General features: G+C 34.8%; 1 protein-coding gene across 7 annotated transcripts in view; it reads left to right on the plus strand.

The window, feature by feature from the left end:
* CRIM1 (cysteine rich transmembrane BMP regulator 1) overlaps positions 1 to 23002 on the plus strand; it is a 227497-nt gene that overhangs the window by 189101 nt on the left and 15394 nt on the right. For 5 of the 7 annotated variants that reach the window (XM_074288169.1, XM_074288171.1, XM_074288170.1 and 2 more), the window contains 3 exons: positions 1615 to 1830; positions 5994 to 6209; positions 9664 to 9885. In XM_074288169.1, coding sequence (XP_074144270.1) covers positions 1615 to 1830; positions 5994 to 6209; positions 9664 to 9885 — 654 coding nt within the window. The remainder of the gene's footprint in view (positions 1 to 1614; positions 1831 to 5993; positions 6210 to 9663; positions 9886 to 23002) is intronic. The other 2 variants (XM_074288172.1, XM_074288175.1) reach the window with 1 other exon arrangement.

Here is a 23002-nt window from a genome sequence, read left to right on the forward strand (position 1 = left end):
AGTTTAGATCTTGCCAGATCTTAGGTTCCATTCAATACCCTTTAGAAATTCTGGGTTGCCTTCATATTTGCAGTTTCTAATATTTCTAATAAACATTTACTAAGCCCCAACTATGTGCCAGACACTCTGCTAAGCTAAGGGATACAATTAATTTTTTAAAAAAAAATCTCCCTGCCCTCAAGAAACTTATAATCTAATGAGGGGAGACAAAAGGAAATCTGGGGCAGAGAGGACAGAGAAACAGGTCATATCCAGCATTGGAGACGTCTTGTTCCAGAGAGTTGAAATCAGGCATAAAAGCAAGTGTCATAACTGGAGTGAGTCATATGACAATGAGGTATCAGAAAGGGATGTTAGTCAACCCTCACTATGGTTGATAAGTGTCAGGTTGTTCCTCTACATATGGAGAATCATTAGACACTCCCACAATAATTTCCACAAAGGTAAATTTATCATGAGTACTGTTTCTCTAAATGTATACATATATACAATCAAAAGTATCTTGTTATTCCCTTGTTCTCAAGTTTCCTCTCCTGAAATTTTATCTTCCTAAAAATCAGTAGTTTTTAATATTTTGTATATCATGGATTCCTTTGGTATTCTAGTAAAATGTGAAGAACCCTTTTTATTATATTTGTGTGCAAAAAAGAAAATAAGTAGGATTTCAAAAGAAACCAATTATAGTGAAATTCACATATCAAAATATTAAAAAGTTAAATTCAGTGGCCTCAAATTTAGAATTTTAACTGTTAATGAAGTAAGACTTATACCCTATTCCTGCACTTACCCAGGAAAATCAGTTTTGTTGTGTCCCTGGGAAATCCATTTTAAATGACTAGCTAATCCATCAAATAGGTTCTTTTATTTAAAAATATATATATTTTTTAAGCTCCCTGAATTTGAGCTCCTATGGAAATAAGTACATTCAATTTTGAGTGGAGAAGAGAGAACTCAATCTTTTAATATTAAAATTAACAGATTATAGCAATACTAATATATGATAGGGATAGCTAAGTAGTATAGGGACAGTATTGGGCCTGGAGACTGGAAAATTCATCTTCTTAAATTCAAATATTCAGACATTTCTAAGCTGTGTGAGCCTACACAAATCACTTAACCCTGTTTGCCTCAGTTTCCTCATCTGTAAAATTACCTGGAGAAGGAAATGGTAAAACCACTCTAGGATCTTTACCAATAAAACTAAAAATGGGATCACAGAGAGTTAGATATAATTGAAATGACTGAACAACAATATATTACAAATCTTCTGTCTTTGAAATTCTCTATGTATCGATTCTAGGTAGACACAGACCTACATAAACATATACCATCATTCTCATTTTACCATGGAAATGGTCTCCCAAAAAAGTTCGAATTGTCTTTTCTGCTGTCACAGCCCCCAGTTGAACGGTGAGAGATATTGATCCATAGCTGCAGTGATCAAGACTTCTCTAAAAAGAGAATAACCCATTGAAGTTAAATTTATCTATTGCACAGACTCTTTCTAGATAAAACTTTTATATCTATATTTTATACCTATATTTATCTGTTGTACAGACTGTTTTTATACAGAACCGTTTTTATATCTAGCTGCTTTCTCACTGTCTCCTACAGAGGCTACGCCTTCAGCATCCATTGGGCCCCCCGTGCAGACAGGCACTTGCCTATCTATGGATGGACGTCATCATAAAAATGAGGAAAGCTGGCACGATGGATGCAGGGAGTGCTACTGTCATAATGGACGGGAAATGTGTGCCCTGATCACCTGTCCTGTACCTGCCTGCAGCAATCCCACCATCCGGCCAGGACAGTGCTGCCCATCATGCTCAAGTAAAGCTGGTTTCTGTGCTGTTCATAAAGAAATACTGTCTGCTTGATCTTTTCTCTTACATTTCCAGAATGATGCATCTGGCTCATAGAAATAGATCAAATGCTAGTGATTGATTAATCATTTGTTAATGATTAATTAATCATTAATTAGTTGATGCATTTATTGAGCCTTACCTGTGTGTCAAGCACTGCAATAGGTTCAAAGGATGCAGAGTCTAAAATGGTAGCAGCTCTTGCTCACTAGAAACTACCCTCTTCTAAAGGGGTGAATGCAAGGCGGTTTATGTTTGGTTTCTGTTTTTTTCATCAAAGACAACATCAAATGCAAGCATAACAATTAAATGTTTGCCTAAATACAAAGGTCATACTCAAACTGTGAAAATTACTGGTCATATGTAGAGGCAAGGGGAGGAGGTTAACAGTGTGGTACAAGGTATGGTACTGGATCTGGAAGCAGAAGGAAAAGAAGGAATGAAGGGAGGCAGGGAGAAGAAGGACCTCCTGTATTAAGTGTATATTTTGTGCCAGGAGCTGTGCTAAATGCTGATAGAAATACAGAAAAATGGGGCAGACTCTGCCTTAGAGAGTCATATTCTAAAAGGAAAATAAAGCTTGTTACTACTTGTGTGCACTTGGACAAATCGCTTCCCTTTCTGAGGGAATGAGATTAGACTTGATGGCCAGCTCTAAATCTCTGGTCCTCAGGACCTTCTTGAGACAGGCTAAGGCCTGGTGGAAAATAAACAGAGCCAAGGGATCAGTACTAGACCAAGTTTTGTTCAATTTTTAAGAGGCAAAGGCAATATGATAGGTCAGTCAGTTGTTAAATGAAAAAGTAGAGTGCAAGAAAGGGTACAAAAAAAAAGAGCTGTTTTCACAGAACAGTTAAGTTTACTTAGCAGGACAGAGTTAGGAGACTATATAGGAGTAGATAGAGTAGAGAGTTCAGACCAAAGTGAAAAAACTAATTACCAGACAAAACAAAAGGAAAGGTATTGGAATTCAGCAAATAATTTCTGTGGTTTGTCACATTAAATGAACTAAATTTTTTCATCAATTTTTGTTTTCCCCAATTATCCAAAACTTATCAACCTCTCTTGCACACAAATAGGAAATGGACATTATTTATTTTTTAAAACTGTTCACTTGAATGGAGGGTTAAGCTGTTGCTAAATGTTAACCATACATTTTGCTAGTACAAATGTCTATAACAAATATATGTTTAGTCTTTTCTCTTTAATTAATAGGTTGAATCTTTTAAGGAGAGTGGCCCCCAGATGACCAAAAGCCCTAACTTGTAGGGCTCTTGGGACTGGGGCAAGTGAGGGGTTTTGTATGTGTGTGTGTGACCCTCACTAGCCTGGTGTGTTTGCACTGGGGATCTGGGAGTAGAGAGAATATACGTATAAAGAGAGAGAGATCCAATGGATTTGGTCAGTAACTGACTGGCTCAAGAAAAGAACAGAGCAAATTCAAAACTTACATTGTCTGAATTATACTTGTTAGTGATAATCAAGTGTGACTGATCAACTGGAAGCCTCAGTGTCCCTGTGTCTCTCTCTAAGATCATAAGGTTCTGCATAGTTACTGATCTGCATTACTAAAAGAGACTCTCTCACTACTAATAAAATCAGTCCCTGTTCAAATAAAAAAGTTATTATCATATGTGTCACAGTTTCTCTGGCCCCATTCTTTGTTAGATAGTGACCCCCTTGAGATCAGGAAACATGGTAGTTTTTTGCTCTCTTTTGTATCCCCAGTTCTTAGTACAGTAACTGGCACATAGTAGACACTTAATAAATGCTTGTTAACTTGAGTTCAGCATTTGTACAGTTCTCATCTTTTTCGTCTTTCATGCTGATATTGGAAAGAGCATATCTCATTCCCATTTTACAAGTGAAGCAACAGGAAAGGTTCTCAGATTTTATGAAGTATCGTGCTCAAAAGCCACACAATGTTTCCATGGCAAAATAACTAAAGGGAACTTTGAAAATCATCTACATCAAGCCTATCATTTTATAGAGAAGGAAGCTGAAGTAATGAAAGGCTATATATGGATATATGCATGTTTAAACATGAACATGTGGGTATACACACATACACATGTGTGTATAATGTGCAATATGTAATACTACATCTATATATAATGTGCTATTTATATATGCGTGTATGTATATATACATATACACATATTATGTCATATATTCTATTTCACCAAAAATAGTCCCTTTCATAGTTTTATCTTTTATATATTGTTCTTACTGAAGGATTCAATCTTGTTTATCTGAAACACTAGTGACTTAAGGAAAGAACCTCACTTTCATCCCCTTCAGCAGTCAACTTTTTAGGAGCTTTCTTCCAAGTATTCCTGGTCAGTTCCTTTTTTCTATTTTTGTCGAGATAAAGGATCTGCTACTGAACCTTTTCCATGTTAGACTAAAGGTTCACCCACTGCTATTTTTTCCTCAGGTTTCCCTTCCTCTTTCTTACCCTTTCTCTTTCTGTTTTTCTTTCATATCCTACCTCTCTCAGGTCCCTCTCCTGTTTTGCCTTGAAGCAAGTTGTATAGGGGAAAGGGTTAGAAAGGTAAGGAAAACTGGAAATACACATGGCTATTTATTCCTATGACTTGACTATCTTTCCCCTTCTATGTTAAGAGTCTAGGAGCCATCAATGCCTAGAAAAGCAATTCTCTTTTCAAGGAGAATTGTTTATAACTCTTTTATAGGTCCATTTAGGAAGCCCTTTACTAATTCTCCTATATAAGCAGTTAACTTTAAGAAAAGTTGTTTCTCTCTTGACAGCATGAAATGAATTTCTTTGTCTATTCCCTTTCTTTCTCACCACCAACTCTCTATCTCAGTTTATATAAGTCAATTTGCATTCTAATTGTCTTCCCTTCTCATTTCAGTATTGAAATGTTGGGTCCTTTTACACTAAATCTGCTATTTACTAGTTATTATGTTCTATTATATATTAATTACTGCTATTTACATCAGCCAATATCAGAATTTTGTCATCTTTAAACATGACCAAAGTATTCTCCTTCCTTAGTCCCTATCTCCATCCCTGCCCTTTTGAATCAAGGTAACTAAAGTTATCCCCCCAAGTAGGAATCAGCGATCGCTCTCACTGTTGACTTACCATAATAATCACATTGTCCAAACAACAATGATCGTGATGTTCATTGGTATATAGAGTCTTTACTTGCACTGTGGAGGGTTCCAAGAGTTGTTTTTACCGTCATGACACTCAAGAGGTGTTTCTACCATTTTCCAAGTATGTTCAACACTCCCAGCCCTCTCTTGACATTCTCATATTATACTAAGAACAGGCTTCTTAGCTCTTCAGTACAATTGCAGGGCAACTCTCAGTACCTTTCAACATATTCCTAATATTGAATTTCCTCCCTATCATCATCATCTCATTTGAGAGACAAAAGACTAAAATTGTCTCTGCTGGAGAATGATGGCAGTTATCAACAACCTCTCAATTTTTGCCTTTCAATAGTATCTTAGAACAGAGATCTACTCTTTAATATGAGTTTTCTGTCTATTGATTCTACATGAACATTCCTGTTTAGTTTTTTGGCAGGCAGTCTTAATCTGGGTATACCCAATTTGATTACAGGATGTATTTCCAAGTTTTCAAAAACTCAAGTTCCCAGAAAGTTAATGGAGTGCACAGGGCACTGAATAGGATGAAAAAAAAGTGAGCCAAAATTCTCTGAACTTTTTCTAGGAAGTTTATATATAAGATCCAAATAGTTGGTTTCTTTGTAAGATTTGTTAATCACAATTCACCTCTGTCTGCAATCTCTTCAAAGTGATAAGTGATTAGTGTAATGCTATTTGAAGAAGTTATCTTATCTGTGGCATTAATTCTCTTATTACTAAGATGGATCATAAATTACCCTCTTTTTAAAAAATATGATGAAAGGAACTTTTGCTCTCTCTGTATGCCAGTATGCATGATTATTATACTGTTTTGATTTCTTTCTTTCCTTGAGCTAAAAAAGTTAAAAGTGTTATCAACCATTTCTCTAAATTGAGACTCATGAGCTAAAAAACATCAGGAACTTCAAGAATTGCTGAGAACAACCTGTAGACTGTACTTCTTTTCTCATAACCTATTTTGTTTTGATCTTATGTTTGATTTCTCAGATGAATTTGTGGTTCAGAAACCAGAGCTGAGTAGCCCATCCATTTGCCATGCTCCTGGAGGAGAGTATTTTGTGGATGGAGAAACATGGAATATCGACTCTTGCACCCAGTGTACATGTCACAGTGGGCGTGTGTTGTGTGAAACAGAAGTTTGCCCTCCCCTCCTTTGCCAGACTCCCTCCCGCACCCAGGATTCCTGCTGCCCTCAGTGTACAGGTAACCAGAGTATGCTTCACCTTGCTGACAATCTTGGTAGCCCTTTAAATCATTTGAGAATAGAATAGGGTCAGGTTAGAGATATTGTCAAACCAATGCTCCAAAGAAAGCTAACTTTTAAAAGGACTTGCACCAAGGTCAAATGCAAATGCTAGAGAGCATTAAGATGCCTATTACCCTACCTTCTCAAAGCATTCTTTTCTGTGGTTCACATTTATTTCTTGGAATTAATGTATCATTGAAGAAATCATCATGTTTATGACTACCATTTATCTTGCTTACAACATGTCAGACCCACAAAATACTTAATTTCCAGTATAAGGCCATTAGCTTATCTTGAATGGTCTCACTCATATAAATTTTCTTTTATGTTTCCATTTTGGATGAATAGCTCTGCCATCCTTAGAATGCTAAAAAAATGGTACTTTGAATCCTTTGAAAGAAATATTAGGTTTATGGCTGTGCTAATATGAAAACAAAGGAATTTCTTTGTCTAACTTTTTTGATTATCATTTAAGAACGTTCCTCTGTTATTTCTAGATAAGTCTACAAAATTTGATATAACAAATAAAAAGAATATTGTATGATTAATTTGAAATTTTATCTGATCAACCTAGCTATAACTGGGCCTTAATTCTTAGTTTTAAACATAGGTGGTTTGAACTTTTATCTATGAAAGAGCAATATCCATAAACTCCTCTGTTTTGATATTAAGTTTATCAAGTAACAGAACAAATTATTTTTACTCTATTTCCTCTCACAGAATTTCTTTTTAACATATCCATGGGTCAGTACTTAGAATTATTAATTCAAAATTGAAAGCTAAATTTTAATGGATAGTCTAAACAAAATTTTTTCGTTGTCAGAATTATCCACAGCATCCAAGGTCTATTGCCTAATAATAAAATGATGACAATTATAATATTGAAAGTAAGATATAAATAACTATAGTCTATATAATTAATTATAATTTAAGGTAGAATGTTCATAAAGCAAGATATCAAGTGCTCCCCTAACTCCTGAAGAAGGGTTAAAAATTAATGCGTTTTAAGTTCAAAAGAATTAACACAAATGGAAAGAGAAAGTGTTTGGTCAAATTATTTTTCCTGAATATCAGTAAGTAGATCTAGATTAGATTTTGTCTTTTTTACCTATTTTGGGGTTTTTTTTCTCTTTTTAGTGTTGGCAGGACATGGGCCATATAGATTGTAAAGAATGAAACAAAGTAGAGAGTAGAAAAGTATAAGATGTGAATCAAGTAAGTATATGAAAGATAAAAGAATGAAGGTCTTTGTGGAGGTAATAAATAGAGAAGAGAAATTCTGGTAAATGACCGAATAAAATTCGCAGCTAATGTTTTGTAAGAACTATGTATTTGTTGAAATAAAAATCTCACTCTTCATTCTTTTCCTCGGCTTCTTCAACTTTATGCTCCATCATGAACAACAGAGTAGGATGTTCACTTTTGATCTTTTTCTGACTTTGAGAGTTTCACTTTCCTTCCAAATAGTCATTCTGGCTCTTTTTCTTATTCTTTTTCACTCACTGTGCCCACTCTGTCACTTCTATTGAGTACTGAGATAAGCTTAGGGTGAAGTATGACTCCTCACTAAGTTTTTGAGTTATGTTTTGTTTTATTTTAACTTCTCAGTTCACAAAAGCATAGTGGTGAGTTACAAGGTCCAGATTTGACAAGCATCATCAGTGACTCCACACCAATGTGGGGGTGGGAATTACCAAAAGCAGTATTCAGTTCTCAGACAAAGAAATGATCCTTTTGACAATAGTGAACAATTTCTACTCTCCTCCACCCCTTCCCAAAGAAAAGTGGCTGAGAAGGTCTGTAGAGAAAGATATTCAAATCTTCTACCTCTCTCTCAGATCTCTATATCTGAGCAGAAAGGTAAATGTGGACATAGTGGTGAACTCCATGAAATATTTCCGTTCTCTGGACCCTATTCTATTCTCCAGCATTAGTGCCTAAGACTTAATCCCCTTCCCACTTGAACCTAATAGAATTGGGCAGAAATATATTCTAATGGTTCCTTTCTTGACCCACTCTTCCCATAGAGAGGATCCAGAAGAACACAACTCCTCTGGATAAGTAACAACTGTCCAGTAGCATGAAACTATTTTGCAGAGAAAATGTGAATTAAAGTTGCACTATTGCAGTAACAGTTCATCTCCTTTCACTTAATTTAAGTGTTTCAGCTCTTAATTGAATTAGAATTAGCTATGAATATGAGCCTTCAAAAGAACTATGCTAAACAGTCTACCTCTTTAGATTATATGTTCATATATTTGTTATATATTCCTATTTCCAATGGGAAAGTGTGTTTTTTCTTGCTTAGAGTTTCTTATTAGCAATAATCCTGACCCGTGGTTTATTCATTAAAATAATCCCTAGACTTTTAACTATTAGTGGCAGTTGGAAGTACTCCTTTTCACCAGTATCTGTTGTACAGATTCAAATTCTTTTCCTGACAAGATGAGCTCAGAGGTCCTTTCCACCCAGAAATTTATGATCCTAGGATCCAGAATGCTCATTTGAATTAAACCTTTCAATGCTTCATCATGATCAGATTTCTACTTCAGGCTTTCAGAGGAAACGTCCTGCAAACTTCAGTCAACCATAAACAGCATGGTCTCTGTACAAACCCTTTGTGTGTGATGTTCTCTGCAAGCGTGCAATGTCCTGTCACTGTACCTCACAAATGACAGGATCTGGAGTCTATTTGGTGTTGCAACTTCTGTTTTCACATACCATAAGCTTTTTGTGCCTTAGGAGATATCCTTCATCTGAAGGCTGCAGTGACTGAAAAAGATTCATCCCCGGGTAACTATCCTCCCTTAGATGAATCTCTCCTGCCTTGATGAAACTGGTCCTTAAACAGCAGATATGTGAATTATTGATGAGCTTGCCATCTTTCTGGAACCTGAAAAAACTTCTACTTCTCTGGCATAGCCTTGGAGAATCTAGGGATCACAGTCATGTCACAATAAGGCATCTGACCAGGATTTAAATGGAAAATTAGATAATTATAATCACCATAGATATTAAAGAAATCAGACCAGGAAAAAACATTGCAGCTTTGTTCTCCAGTAGTTTTCTCTTTCTCAAGTAATATGAAATGCTAAGCTTCTATAGACTACATATACCTCTCTTTATTTGGTCCCCTCCTCAGTATTTTAGATTTTCTAACACCGAAAGGGTTCACATCTAAACTTGGAAGTTAGTTCTTCTTGGCCATCTGATGACTTGAAAATCCAGATAAATTGTCTTTTCAGGCCTTTCTGTTTTATTATTTGAATATGCTTTTTAAGATATATACTCAGAGGCCTAAATGTTGGCCCCAGTCTTTATCAGCCAGAGTGAAGAAGACTCTTTAAGTAGCACCATTAGTGGCCTGCATCCTCTTATTTTCCCTGCTGACTTGTGTGTCCATTTTTCCAGATGAACCTCTTCAGCCTTCCTCATCAAATAATGAGAGCATGCCTAGTTACTGCAAAAATGATGAAGGGGACATATTCCTGGCAGCTGAGTCGTGGAAACCCGATGTTTGTACCAGCTGCATATGTATGGATAGCATGATTAGCTGTTACTCTGAGTCTTGCCCTTCAGTCTCCTGTGAAAGACCTGTTTTGAGAAAAGGCCAGTGTTGTCCCTACTGCATAGGTAAGACAAAGAAAAAAAAGTCTTTTGAAAATATATTAGAAACTATTGACCTATTCCGGTTATTGGTTTGACCAGTTGGCACTTCATACAAAACAGAATAGAACTGGGGATCCCAATCAGAGAAAAAAATTGGAAGAATTTCCTTGAGAAACAGTATTACCAGGAGAAATCTAAGATGTGCTCTCTCAGAATGTCACTATAGTTTGAGGAGTTTGAGATCTGCTTATGTCCTTTTTTGCTATTTCTGGACTTAGAGCTTCATTTTTCAGAAATTCCTTTTTCCATCCAAGAAATACTTCTAGGATGAATACCACATTGTGGCCTTCTCTTCCTGAGAGAAGTATTGCAATATGTATTTCCATCCATCCAAAGATTCATGATTTATTAGTGTGAGTATTCCTTATACCAACACAGATCACAAGCTGCTCTCCCTTCCACGCAGCATTTATACGTTCCCAGGATCAAAAGCATTCATCATCTGGTAGCCAGTCTTCTTGGGATGAGCCATTGTGAATTCAGCTAATCTGGTCCTTGACCGGCAGGCATCTGGGCTGTTACCAGCCTGACATTCAAAAAATTTCCAGCTTAATAGACTTTTACCAGAGACTGTATTAGCAAGCCTTTAAAAATCCATGACCACCTCCACTCCATGATGAAGCATCATAAATTAGATTTTAGTAGAAGCTTATATTATCTATGGGAATATAATAAGTGAAAATAGTGCTAATATAGAAAACAGTTAACCATCATTTTAATCTTCTTTTCATATTCTGACTACTCTTTTTTCCACCTCAGTTCCCTGATTGTATTCAATTCAATAAATACCTTTCAAGCCCCTACTATGTACAAGAAATTATGTTAGGCAAATAAAACTAAAACAGTTTCTGTCTGGTAGAATCTTACATTCTACTGGGCTCTCATAACCAAAGACTTGTAATGCATTCCCCAGCTTGTTATTAATTTCCTGAAAATCAGCAAAGGAGACGTGCAGAAGAATCAATAGTCTCTGCAACAACCATTCCTAATTGCAGGGGATACAGATTATTATTAGTAGTACATGCCTTTAGAATAATACTTGAAGAACAAGATGTAGCTTTTCTGGCCACAAAATTATCCAACAATTCTGATTCTTGATAGGATGAAAGAAATAAAACTGGAAGGTTGACTGCCATTTCTCAAGAGATACCTCTATTTTCTGGTAATCTTGCCCCCATTTCTTCAAAGACTTTACATTTGCCCATTAAGATCACCTTAATTAGTTATGTTAATGGCTAGCATTTATATAGCATATGAAGGTTCACAAAGCACTTTATATTCTCAATTTATCTTAACAACAGCCCTGTGAGGTTGAGGCTATTATTCTCATTTTTTTATAGATGAGGAAACTGAGGCATATAAAAATTAAATGATTTGCCTGGGGTCATACAGCTAGTAGGTAACAGAAGCTAGATGTTAATGAGGTATCTTAGCTCAATTTACTTAATTCTTTTTTGATTGTTGTTATTTTAAGTGAAGCAGTGGACACATTGCCTTTTGTGACTTGGATACAAAGGAAAAACCAAATCCAATATTTCTGATGACAGAAACTTGTGATATAGAAGAATCATGCAGGCACATGAAAAATAGTATGACTAAGAAATGTTTTGGACTGGAAAAAAATGCTAATTCCTGTACATTCTTTTTTTTTCCTCCCAAAGCAATTGAAATAAAGTGGCTTGCCCAGTGTCACACAGCTAGTTAAGTGTCAAATTTCTGAGGCCATATTTGAATTCACTATGTAGATTACAACTAATAAGCCTGGTTTTTTTTTTTTGTTTTTTTTTTTTTTAGTATATCTGCCATTCTCTGGCATCTCTTTGGTATTTTTGAAAACTAATTTCCTTCTTACAAGCCATAATATATGGTCCTTAAAGTGTCCATCTGTGAAACCACTTGAATGGACAAAAGATTTATCTGATCACCCACTCTCATTAACTTCTGATCACATTAAACTTACAAAGGAAATTAAAGTTAAAAAAAGAGGAATAGGATAAGGAAATTATTGATTAATTGCAAAACAAAAATGTGAATCAATAAGTATTTATTAAGTTGTTGCTATGTGCTAGACATTATGCTGAGTGTAGAGGATACAAAAAGAGGCAAAGTCTCTGCCCTAAAAGAGCTCACAATCTAATAGAGGGGACCAAGAAATTTGTACAAATAACATATATACAAAAAAGGAGAAAAAAACTATAAAAGAAAAGACCCTAGAATGTAGACAAACTGGCAAAGACTTCCTGTAGAAAGTAGGATTTTAGTTGGCACTTAAAGAAATCCTGAAGACAGAGATGAAGAATATCATTACAGAAATGGAGGATACCAGAAAAATGTTGAGAGATGAATTTCTTCTTCAAGGAATCCTGTATCACTGTATCAAAGAGTACATAATAGGGAGACATAAGACTGGAAAAGTAGGGGTTTAGTTTTAAGAAGGGCTTTGTACACCAAACAGGTTTTTGTATTTGATCCTGGAGGTGATAGGAAGCCACAGCAATTTATTGAGTAAAGGAGCAATGTGGTTGAAGTTGTGCTTTAGAAAAATCACATTGATGACTGAATGAAGGATAGATTTGAGTGGAGAGGGGTCTTGAAGCAGATAGATCCAGCAGTAGGATATTAGAATAACCTAAATGTAAAATGATCAGGGCTTATAACTGAAAGCATTCTAGACCTAAGAGACAATCAGGACAAAGGATCTGTGTGGGGAACTTCAGAGAATGGAACTCCTCCCCCCGACACAAACTATAATCTGTGACAGTAGATCATTCCTAAAGAAATTCTTGAAGCACAGAGGTTAAATAACTTGACAAGCAATACACAGTCAGTGTCACAAGCAAAACATGAACCCAAATCTTAATTCCAAGTTCTATTATGTCTTAACTTCCATCATAAGCAAATAGTAGGTCCGAAAGAATTAACTGATATTCCCACAGTCCCAGAAGCAGTAAACCCTCACAATAATAAGCTTTATAAATCATGATACATACTTAATTTTACTATGTAGATAGAGGATAGCCATAGGCAAAACTTATCTCAATTAGTCAAGGCATACACTAGACAGACAGCAAAAGTTATTTCATATATAAATGACTTGAGAATTATTACTTAGGAAAACCACTTGAAACCAATTCTCTGAACAGAATCTGAAATGACAAAGCCTACAAAGAGATGGAATGAAATCACTCTCCAGCCCTAGGAAGATTTGAAGGATTTCAAGAAAGATCAGTCTCACTGAGGCAAAAGGGATGCTCAGCCCAGCTCAGAAGTTGTCTGGGAAAGGTAGTGGGAGGGTTCTAATCACAGTACATCAGCGACTGAAACCTTCTATCCTGACTCAGTAACAGTTGCAGAGCAGACCAGTGGGGCAGCCTCCAGTCCCAGCACAGAAGGCAAATCTTCCAGCCAGGGAAATCACACAACAATAGGAAGAATTACCCCCCTGGTGTGTAAGGCGCCAAACCTTAGTTTGGGACAGAGCCTCCCTGTAGCCTAGGAACATAACTCACTTTAAAAGTCATGAAGTATGGGAAAGAAAGAAAGTAAATGAACAAGAAGCAGAAAAGAATCTTGACCACAGAAAGCTACTTTTGGTGACAGCAAAGACCAAAACACCAACTCAGAAGAAGACAAAAACTCCTACATACGAAACCTCAAAATAGGTTATGAATTGATCTCAAGCCAAAAGAGGATTCTTGGAAGAGCTCATAAAGGATCTTAAAAGTCAAATAAGAGAGGTAGGAAAAAATATGGGAAAAGAAATAAGTACTCAAGAGAGAATCAACAACTTGGAAAAGGAAGGACAAAAATTGACTGAAGACATCAATTCCTTAAAAAAAAATTTTTAAAAAAGCAATTGGCCAATGTTTTTTAAAAATCTACTGAAAAAAGTACCACCTTTAAAAGTATATTTAATGAAATGGAAAAGAAGATACAAAAGCTCACTGAAGAAAATTATACATTAAAAACTCAAACAGGGCAAATGGAAGCTAATGACTCTATGAGACATCAAGAATCAGTCACACAAACTAAAAATATTGAAAAGCTGAAAGAAAATGTAAAAATAATTCATTGGAAAAATAGCTGAACTGGAAAATAGGCCCAGGAAAGACAATTTTAAAATTATACTATCTGAAGTCCATGACCAAATAAAGAGCCTGGATAACATTCTTCAAAAAATCATCAAGGAAAACTGCCCTTATATACTAGAATCAGAGGGCAAAATAGTCATTGAAAGAATCTATCAAACATCCCTAGAAAAAAGAGTCCCCCAAGGAAAACTCCAAGAAATATTGTTGCAAAAATCCAGAACTATAATCTCAAGGGGAAAATACTGCAGGCTGCGGGCAGGGAGGGGGGGGGGGAGAGGGGGAGGAATACAATTCCAAGTATAGAGGAGTCCCAATCAGGTTTATCCAGTATTTGACAGCATCTACAATAAAGGATTGGAGGGCCTGGAATACCATAAAAAGGTAAACAGAAAAGGATGAAAAAACTATTATTTAAAGGAAAATTATGACAGAGAGTTTAATGGATTTTTTTCATGATAAGAGGTGATATCCTAAAGTTTTAGAGGTTTGAACAGTTCCACATTATCAGTAAAATTTACCACTGTCTCTTGTGAATAGTCTCAATTAATGAAGTTATTTAAAAGTTACAATAATTATAACTTGGAACAAAAAGTTTTAGTCATTTCTGCTTATGTGTAATGTTATAGTGTGGAAAAACTTCTAGACTTGGAGTCAGAAGAACCGAGTTTGAATGTTGGCTTTGACACTCCATAGCTGTGTGAACACAGGAAGTCATTCAATTTCTTTGAATCTGTTTCTTCACTGATCAAGTAGAGATCAGTTCCAATCAACCTTTAATGTAGTAAGTGCTTGCAGTGTACTAGGTGTTGTTTGAGGACCCAGGCTTACAAAAACAAAAGCAGTTTGCACTGTACTGGATTATGAGTTACCATATTTACTTTCTTGGATTGTTGAAAGGTAAGTACTTGGTAAATCTAAAAGCATTATAGAAATGAAAGATAGTGGTAGTTGCTTACTCTCATTGAGTAATTGCAATTTTGATTTCTTCTGTGGATGAAACACTATGATGATTTGCTTTTGCTTATAAATCAATTATATCCAATTAGCTATTGGAAACTTCCTATTGAGCAAAAGACTATGCACAACTTCATTAGCTCTGAGATTATAACGGCCTTCCTGTACTCTCTTCAACTGCTACATACATGGCCATACTTTCCTAATGTTTATATGTCTATTCCTTAAATTAAATCCTTCTATTAGACAGTGTCATCATCTTATTAGATTCTTTTTCTTTAGGGTTATCTCTGTCAATCAGTCTCTCATATAGACATCTTCTGGGAAATGGTCTCATTGATACATTTGCTGATTTTAATTTTGATTCAGTTTACTATCTTAGGAGTGAAAACAGTGTGGTTTATAACCAATCTTTCATCCAAGGTACAGATGGATCTTTGAAATATTACATAGTGCATTTTTAAAGGTCATAATTTTTTTGATGTTAGAACCACTTTCCCCTTTGTTTTTAAGAGAATTTTCCCCTCAGTTTTCTGAGAAAACTCTTCAATATATTTTCTTAAAATGAAAACATCTGTGCTTTCTGTTGAGTATAATTCCATAGCTGCTTGGATGGTGATTACCATGAATCTATTTAGTATATAGATCAGATTCTAGTGCATCACTTTGTTACATAATGTCAATATTAATCTCAACAAAGACAAAGTATATTATAATTTCTCATCAGGAATTTTTAAAGTACTAAAAAACTGTTAAATTTGTGGCTAAGGCTCAAATAGTGTACCTCAGCCCACATCTCAACTGACCTTTCTCATCATCTTTTCATTATTACATGTGACATTGTGGTTGTGAAAATCAGTTTAGATGACCCAGGCTTATCTGGATAAAGTGCAACAATCCCGAGGATTTATAGAGGTGTTAAGAAGATGCCTCATAGAAAGTCAGAGCATCAATGCCATTCAGTATTAGAATGATGTTTTCAGGCATCATTGCCTTTCAATGCTATCATGCTCCTTTCATTGGCTAATCCCATCCCAGAAATTCATAATGTGTTGGCTTATTCCTTTGTAATTTCTAGAGACAGGAACTATGACATATGTAATGAGAACATATCTAAATAGAAAGGCTCTACTGCTTGATTCCTATTAGTCCTTCAATATTTCCTTAAAGATCTATTAATCTTGGCTCCAAACTACAGTATATGTTATAATTACTAATGGTAGAGAGATTTGAATGGCAGGAATTGTCTTAAGTAGATAATGTTTTTTTCTTTTTAAAGTTTAGAGAGTGAAAAAAGACACTGATTCTTGTAAAATATTTAGCTTTCAAGCCCATCTTGAATTATCATGACATATATATGAACTGTGTGTAATTGAGTTGTTTCCTTGGTCTTTTTCTTTCCCTCATTCTTTCTTTTTTCTTTCTTCCTTTTCTCCTTTTTTTCTTCATCCCTTCCTTTTTTCTTACTTTTGAGTTATTAGTCCCAAATCTCAAACTATACCTTAGCAAAAAGCTCCCTGTTCTCCAAAGCAGCTCCCCTTCTTCTCACTCCCACATCTCTCCCCAGTTCCTGCTGTGCAAATAAAATTACAGCAATCCTACTTGACATAGTGAGAGGCTCTGCTGTGAATATGCCCATTATCTTGGGTGTCAGTTACAGTCATTATATGAAGGCGACGGCTTGATCAGCAGGGAGGCTAGCAGTAGCAATCAGACTATGGGAAGACTGCTGCTGTCATTTGCATGCGGCCTCTTTTTTATTCAGGTGGGAATGTGAACATGTACTACATTGAGACCAAGGTATCAAATAGTTGTAATAAGGTCCCCTTCTTTCCCTTGGAAGCTTATACAAACATCAGCCATGTGTAAAAATATTACTTGCATCTTAAGCCTTTCAAATGACTTGGCCAAAAAGTTAGGAGGCCCCAGGGGAGTTTCCAGGGTCACTTGTACTGAAAATGGGTGGGTAAGGTATGTGCAAGAACAGGATCAGCAGTCAGGGGAATAAAGAAAACTCTTCTGTGAAACCCAGGGTATGTAGAGACATAACTCTTGCTCTCACTTTTGCTTAGCTTCCCTGTTTTATTTTATACAATTTTTTAAAAATATTTCCATTGTCCTCCATGCTTTAACATTACTGGATCTCTTTTCTTTCCTCCTCCTTTATATTGGCATTCACTTTCAACATGATTACCAATTGACAGAGAGTAGACATTGATGTATTGGTTGATGAACTGTGTGATGTATCCATTCAGTGTCTCTGCTGACACAGTGCTCGGAATGAAGGATTAAAACTGGGAAATGTACCCTTCATTTGGTGTTGTGGAACAAAGAATTCAGAATTCTGAAGGGCTTTAAAAATTTTTAATGAAAGAGGGCGAAACACAAATCACTGTTATTTTGCTTTTGGTATACAGAAATACACCAAATATGTAAAAGTAATTATGCATAAAACTTTAATAAGATCTATAATAACATGACTTTTGGGGGAATGAGAAGGGAACCTGTGAGTTCATTAGTATAGGGAATTCTCTGTGAGGAAACTTCTCTCTAACATTGCAAATCATCAACTGTTCTGTAATTTAGAATTTTTAGAAAGTTTATTGGGGCCCTTAGAGGCTGAATGATTTGTCTGTAGTCACATAACTATGATGTGTCAGAGACAAAAATTTGAACATAGGTCATCATGATTTTGAAGCCAGTTCTCTCTGTGAAAGAAGGGGAACATTTCTCTTGTTAATTCAGAGAAGCTTGTAATTTTTGAAGCTTCAGTTAAATGCTCCAGTCACTCCTCTTCAAAATGGACCTAATACTCATCCTATTCTTGGAAGCTGCTTCTTCAGTAAATGTTGAAGAAAGCTATCCTGGTTTTTCTGGACCTCAGTTTACTCATCTGTAAAACAAAGAGGCTAAACTAATTGGACTCTGAGGCATAGACCCATCAAAAGAAGATAAATGATTTCATATCCCAAAAATGAATTGAAGAAAACAGAGTTCCCTCTGTATCTCTTGTCCAACTATGAAAAGTCTTGAAAAGAAAACTCAGGCTATATTCACAATAATTGTGAATATTATTTTCACAATAATAATCAAAACAAAGTTTTGATAGATGTATTATCATAATGAAAAAGATCAATTTAGATAATAGCATTTTAACTTCATTTTCTGTATTTGGATAAATAATTGTTTTGTTTATTCTTCCTTGGAAAAAACTCTTATGTTCTGTTATCTACTAAGTACAGTCTTAATAGCAAAGCAGCAAAAATTTATCAAATTTTCATAGGAGGTTTCATACAATTGAAATTACACTGGCATGACATTTGTATTTTTAGATGACAGAATTGTGACTATCTAAAATAGTCTTAATATGGCTTAATTATGTTCAGTTTATATTTCATTCTCCAAAGAGGTCATTTGAGACAAGTTAATGTATTGCCCATCCATTGTGGTTTACAGTTGTCTACATAAATATCTAAGGAACAAGTAAACTTCAGATTTTTTTCCCTTTGGTCTTCAATTCAACTCTATTGGGCACTGAGGATACAAATGAAACAGTCCCTGTCTTCAAGAAGTTTTTGCTTTCCTAAGATGATATAACATATACAAGACAGAGACAGGGCCTTCTTAGTTATAGTGACTATAGGCAGGTACTCCCACATCTACCCTTCAGTCTGTTCTTTATGCCTGCAATTTTTTCTGTCTCTTTTCATTTGTCAGATTCCTATCCATTATATATAAATTCCAACTTACAAAGCCTTCCATGAGCCCTACAGTAGTACAACCTTCCCTAACAGCTCTCATTTTGCATGTCTTGAATAGTGCTATATATACCTTGAAGACCTAGCACAATGCTCTTCACATAGTAGGTTCTTTTAAAAAAAAGAAGCCTGTTTTTTATTCTTTAATGATGTGACTTTCTTACTCTTCAGTGAATAGGAATGTGTTAATTCATTCTCTTCAAAAGTAAATAGAATACAGTAAATATACCAAGTATAACATACAAATTGTGTGCCTGTCTAGACCAATCGTGTATCATTTCTGGTGAAATTTCTTCTTTTTTCTACCTAATAATTAGTCATATGTTGTGACTAAAATAAAACCAAATTAGTCCACCAAAATATTACTTAAATCCCTACTTCTCTAATGTTAAATACTCATACAGAAGGAAGATGTGCCCAACACATGATAAAGATAAGTGATGTCTCTGGTCATATTTATGAAATCAAAATATATGGGATATTATTAGCAATAATAAATTATAAACTTTTATAAAACCATTAAGCATTTATTTACACACAGGACTATACAAAAGCAGGTTTGAAAAACTATTCCCACTTTTAAAGACCCTAACATTGCAAACCAAACAGATTTATTTTTGACGATGTTCCTCAGAAATAAGAATTTTTATTCTTTTTGGGGCCATCTCTGAGAATGTAGGAAATTATTGCCTTAGGGTTCTGAATTACACCCGTAGGATTTGAAAGAGCCAGTGTAATTTTCAGGACTGCCTAATTTCCTCCCTGGGAGTTGTTTTTACATTAGGTGCTTATCTCCTTTAATGTCAGCATTTTATTCATACTCTACAGTATCAGTAAAAGGAAGAGTTTGCCCCATGAAGCAATGGAAAAAAAGCCAACCATGGTAAACATTGTTATTGTGATTTTTACTTGGCACATAACTTATAGTAAAAAAAAAAAAATAAGATAAGGCAATACTAAGATGAAACTCTAATTCCAGAAGGACACCATTTTAAAGTATTAATTTATTTTCTTCCTTATATAATCAGCCTCAAGTAGGAAATGTTTTTGTTACAATGTACCCTGAAGTACTGAATAGGATACTAATAGAGGAAGAGATTGGTGTAGTTTATTTATTTTGCTTTTTCACAACAGTTAATTAGCTTTCTAGTATAATTAGTAAAAATGAAGTTCAACCTTGAAAAACATCCCTTCTTTTCCAACAAAAAATAATCATGGTACATTTAAGGTAGAATAAAAAAATATTTTAAAAAACTCACCAAGGAAATGAATACATAAAAAAAACAGTTGGAGAAGTCAATTAAGCCTGAGTTAAGATTTCATGTTTCCTCCCTCCTTGTATCCACCACAATCAGAAGTGAAAGATTATTCCCTCATGATATATCTGCATTCCATGGTTGAAAGATAGCCACATTCTGTAACAATGTTAGATTTGTAGTAATATGTGTTGTATGATGAGGTCTCACATGTCTGCCTCCTACAAAGATTGTTTTTAAATATATACATTTGAGCTCTCCACTACTGAAATTTCAACATTTAGGGGTAAAAGAGAGTATTGTCATCTGTGATACATTTTTTTTTAAAAACAACCACCAAGGGGACAAATCTTCAACTTCTGAGAGGTCCTTGTCATACCTCCACAGCTTTCTTAGAATTCTTCACAAATTCTTCCCAGCCAAAAGAAAAATCAAGGAAATAAAAATGGAGGGTTTTTCTGTATCTTCCCCTATTCACATTAGAAGAGCCAGGGATATAAATTGAAACAAAAAATTAGAACAATTTTTCTTAGAAGAAATTTTTCATCCTATTTTTTTCTTATGGATTTTTTTAAAAGGCAGTGTTTCAGTTGGCAAGCTTGATCCTTCAAGGTCTTTAGTTCTGTTTCTTCTCATGTTAGCTAGATCCTTGAAAGCAGGAATTGTTTTCTTTTTGCTTATATTTTCATCCCAAATATTTAACACAACACATGGCACATAGTAAGCATTTAATGAATACTTCTTTCCTTCCTTTTTTTCAAAATTATTTAAGAGTTTTCAGTTGTATCTAACTTTTTATGACTTCTTTTGGGTTTGTGTTTTTTGTTTGTTTGTTTGTTTTTGGCAAAGATACTAGAGTGACTTGCCATTTCTTTTTCTGGCTCATTTTTATACATGAGGAAACTGAGGCAAAGAGTTAAGTGACTTGCCAAAGATCATACAGTTAGAACGTGTCTGAGCCTAGGATTTGAATTGAGATCTTTTTGACTCCAGACCTGGTCCTTTTTCCACCTAGCTGGGCTTCTTCAAAGTAGGAAAGTCTAAATATTTACTTGATAATTCGATTGATCCATCATCTCATTGGTGTGAATGTTCTGCTCCATAGAGGATCATAATATTAGTTAGTGTGCAGCAAAGAGATTATTTTATAAATCTCCATTATATATTTATCAATCCATGCCTTGAACCCTGCTTGGGTTCTATTTTTATAGAATCAGCTTCATAAAAATTCTTTTGTGAAGAAATGTTAACTACACAAAAACTTTCTCTAAAATATTCACTAGATTACATACTCTGGTCTGTGCAGTGATATTCTATATGAACTTTAATGAAATGAGATATTGACTAAAAGTCAAGATAATACTTTTAATTTATATTGAATATTGTGGCAGGGTTGCTCACTGGAAAGAGTGGTTGATAGGAAGTCAGAGGACACTAGTTCAAATTCTGAACCTAATTTATGATAGAGCTCTAAAATATTATAAATGAATTATTACTTTTTTTAAAAAGTTCTGAAATACTTATTTTGCTTTAACTAAATGACTAACCAGGACCAGAGCCAAGGTGCCATTTTCCTCACCTGTAAAATGAAGGATTTAAACATCTAAATTAACAAGACTACAGAAACATGAGTTTGAGCATGAGATTTCTAATAATCTGCTTACTGTATACTATTCTCTGTATCATTTTTCCCTTAAGAGTTTTCCTAAAAAAAAAGTCTTCTTGTTTCTTTGTTCCTCCATATTATTATTTTACTGCTGCACAAATAATAATCATTTCCAATCTTTTTTAATTGAATTAGTGTTAGAGGATTAGCTCTGAGAAATTATCTTCCATTAATTCTGGGAAATTGGCAAAAAGAGTTAGACCAAATAAATGTAGCAGATAAGGAACACAAAATCAAGAATGCTAAAGAAGTTAAGTTTTTGAGTTGGAGAGAGAAGAGAACCTAATTTATGATAGAGCTCTAAAATATTATAAATGAATTATTACTTTTTTAAAAAAGTTCTGAAATACTTATTTTGCTTTAAGTATTTTAAATAAAGTTGAGTACTGGTTGTTTTGTTTTTAATATCAAAAATGCACCCAACCTCATTGAAATTGAAGGAAATGATTATTTAAATGTTTTGTTTCTCATACTAGTATTGGACAATTCTTGGTCCTTTTTATGGCACTGCTTTTGCTTGTTCTTAAACTGTTATTATGGGGAGGTAGTTAAGAAAGAAGAAATCAGTAATGCAAATTTATTTGTTTTGGTTTTAACAAATAGAGGGAATAATGTAATTGCAAGTTTTTAATAAAGACATACATATAAGCTCTATTGAATATATTTATATATGTATGCATATATAAATATATGCATACACACATATAATCTTTAATTTATAAAGTTAATTTAATACTTATTTTACACAGACTTTGACCTCATCCCTTTCCATCTTGTCCAGTAGAGTACATTCTCTATACTCTCCTTTCTCTCATTTTTTCCAACACCTCTCTATCTACTGGTTTACATTCTACTTGTCTTCTAATATACCCCAGTCTCCTCCATCCTTAAGAAGCCTTCATCATTCCTCTTCTCATACTCGCTCCTTAACTCTTTCTGGCCTGTCTTCAAATCTTGTCACTTTACTGAAACAGCTCTCGATTAATTTTACATTTAGATAATTGTCAAAACCTGATGGTCTTTTCTCAGGTCTCATCTTTGATTTTTGAGCTGTGGTTGATAGTGTTGACTCCCCTTTTCCTCCTGCATATCTCTCCTGTTTTCATGTCACTACTTCCTCCTGGTTTCCTCTATCGCAACTGTCTGTTTCTTCTGTCTTTGGCTTATTCATATCATGCCTCCTAACTGTAAGTTTTCCCCATAACTATCAAAGACCACTTTTTCCCTCTAGACTCTCAGTTACTTCATCAGTGTCCATGAACTTAATTGTCATCCCATTATCTCAATTCAGATTACATGTATAAGTATGTATGTATGTAGGTATATATGTACTTTTCAAACTGGATATATCAGAGA

The sequence above is a fragment of the Sminthopsis crassicaudata genome, chromosome 2, assembly GCF_048593235.1.
Source record: "Sminthopsis crassicaudata isolate SCR6 chromosome 2, ASM4859323v1, whole genome shotgun sequence".
Lineage (NCBI taxonomy): Eukaryota > Metazoa > Chordata > Mammalia > Dasyuromorphia > Dasyuridae > Sminthopsis > Sminthopsis crassicaudata.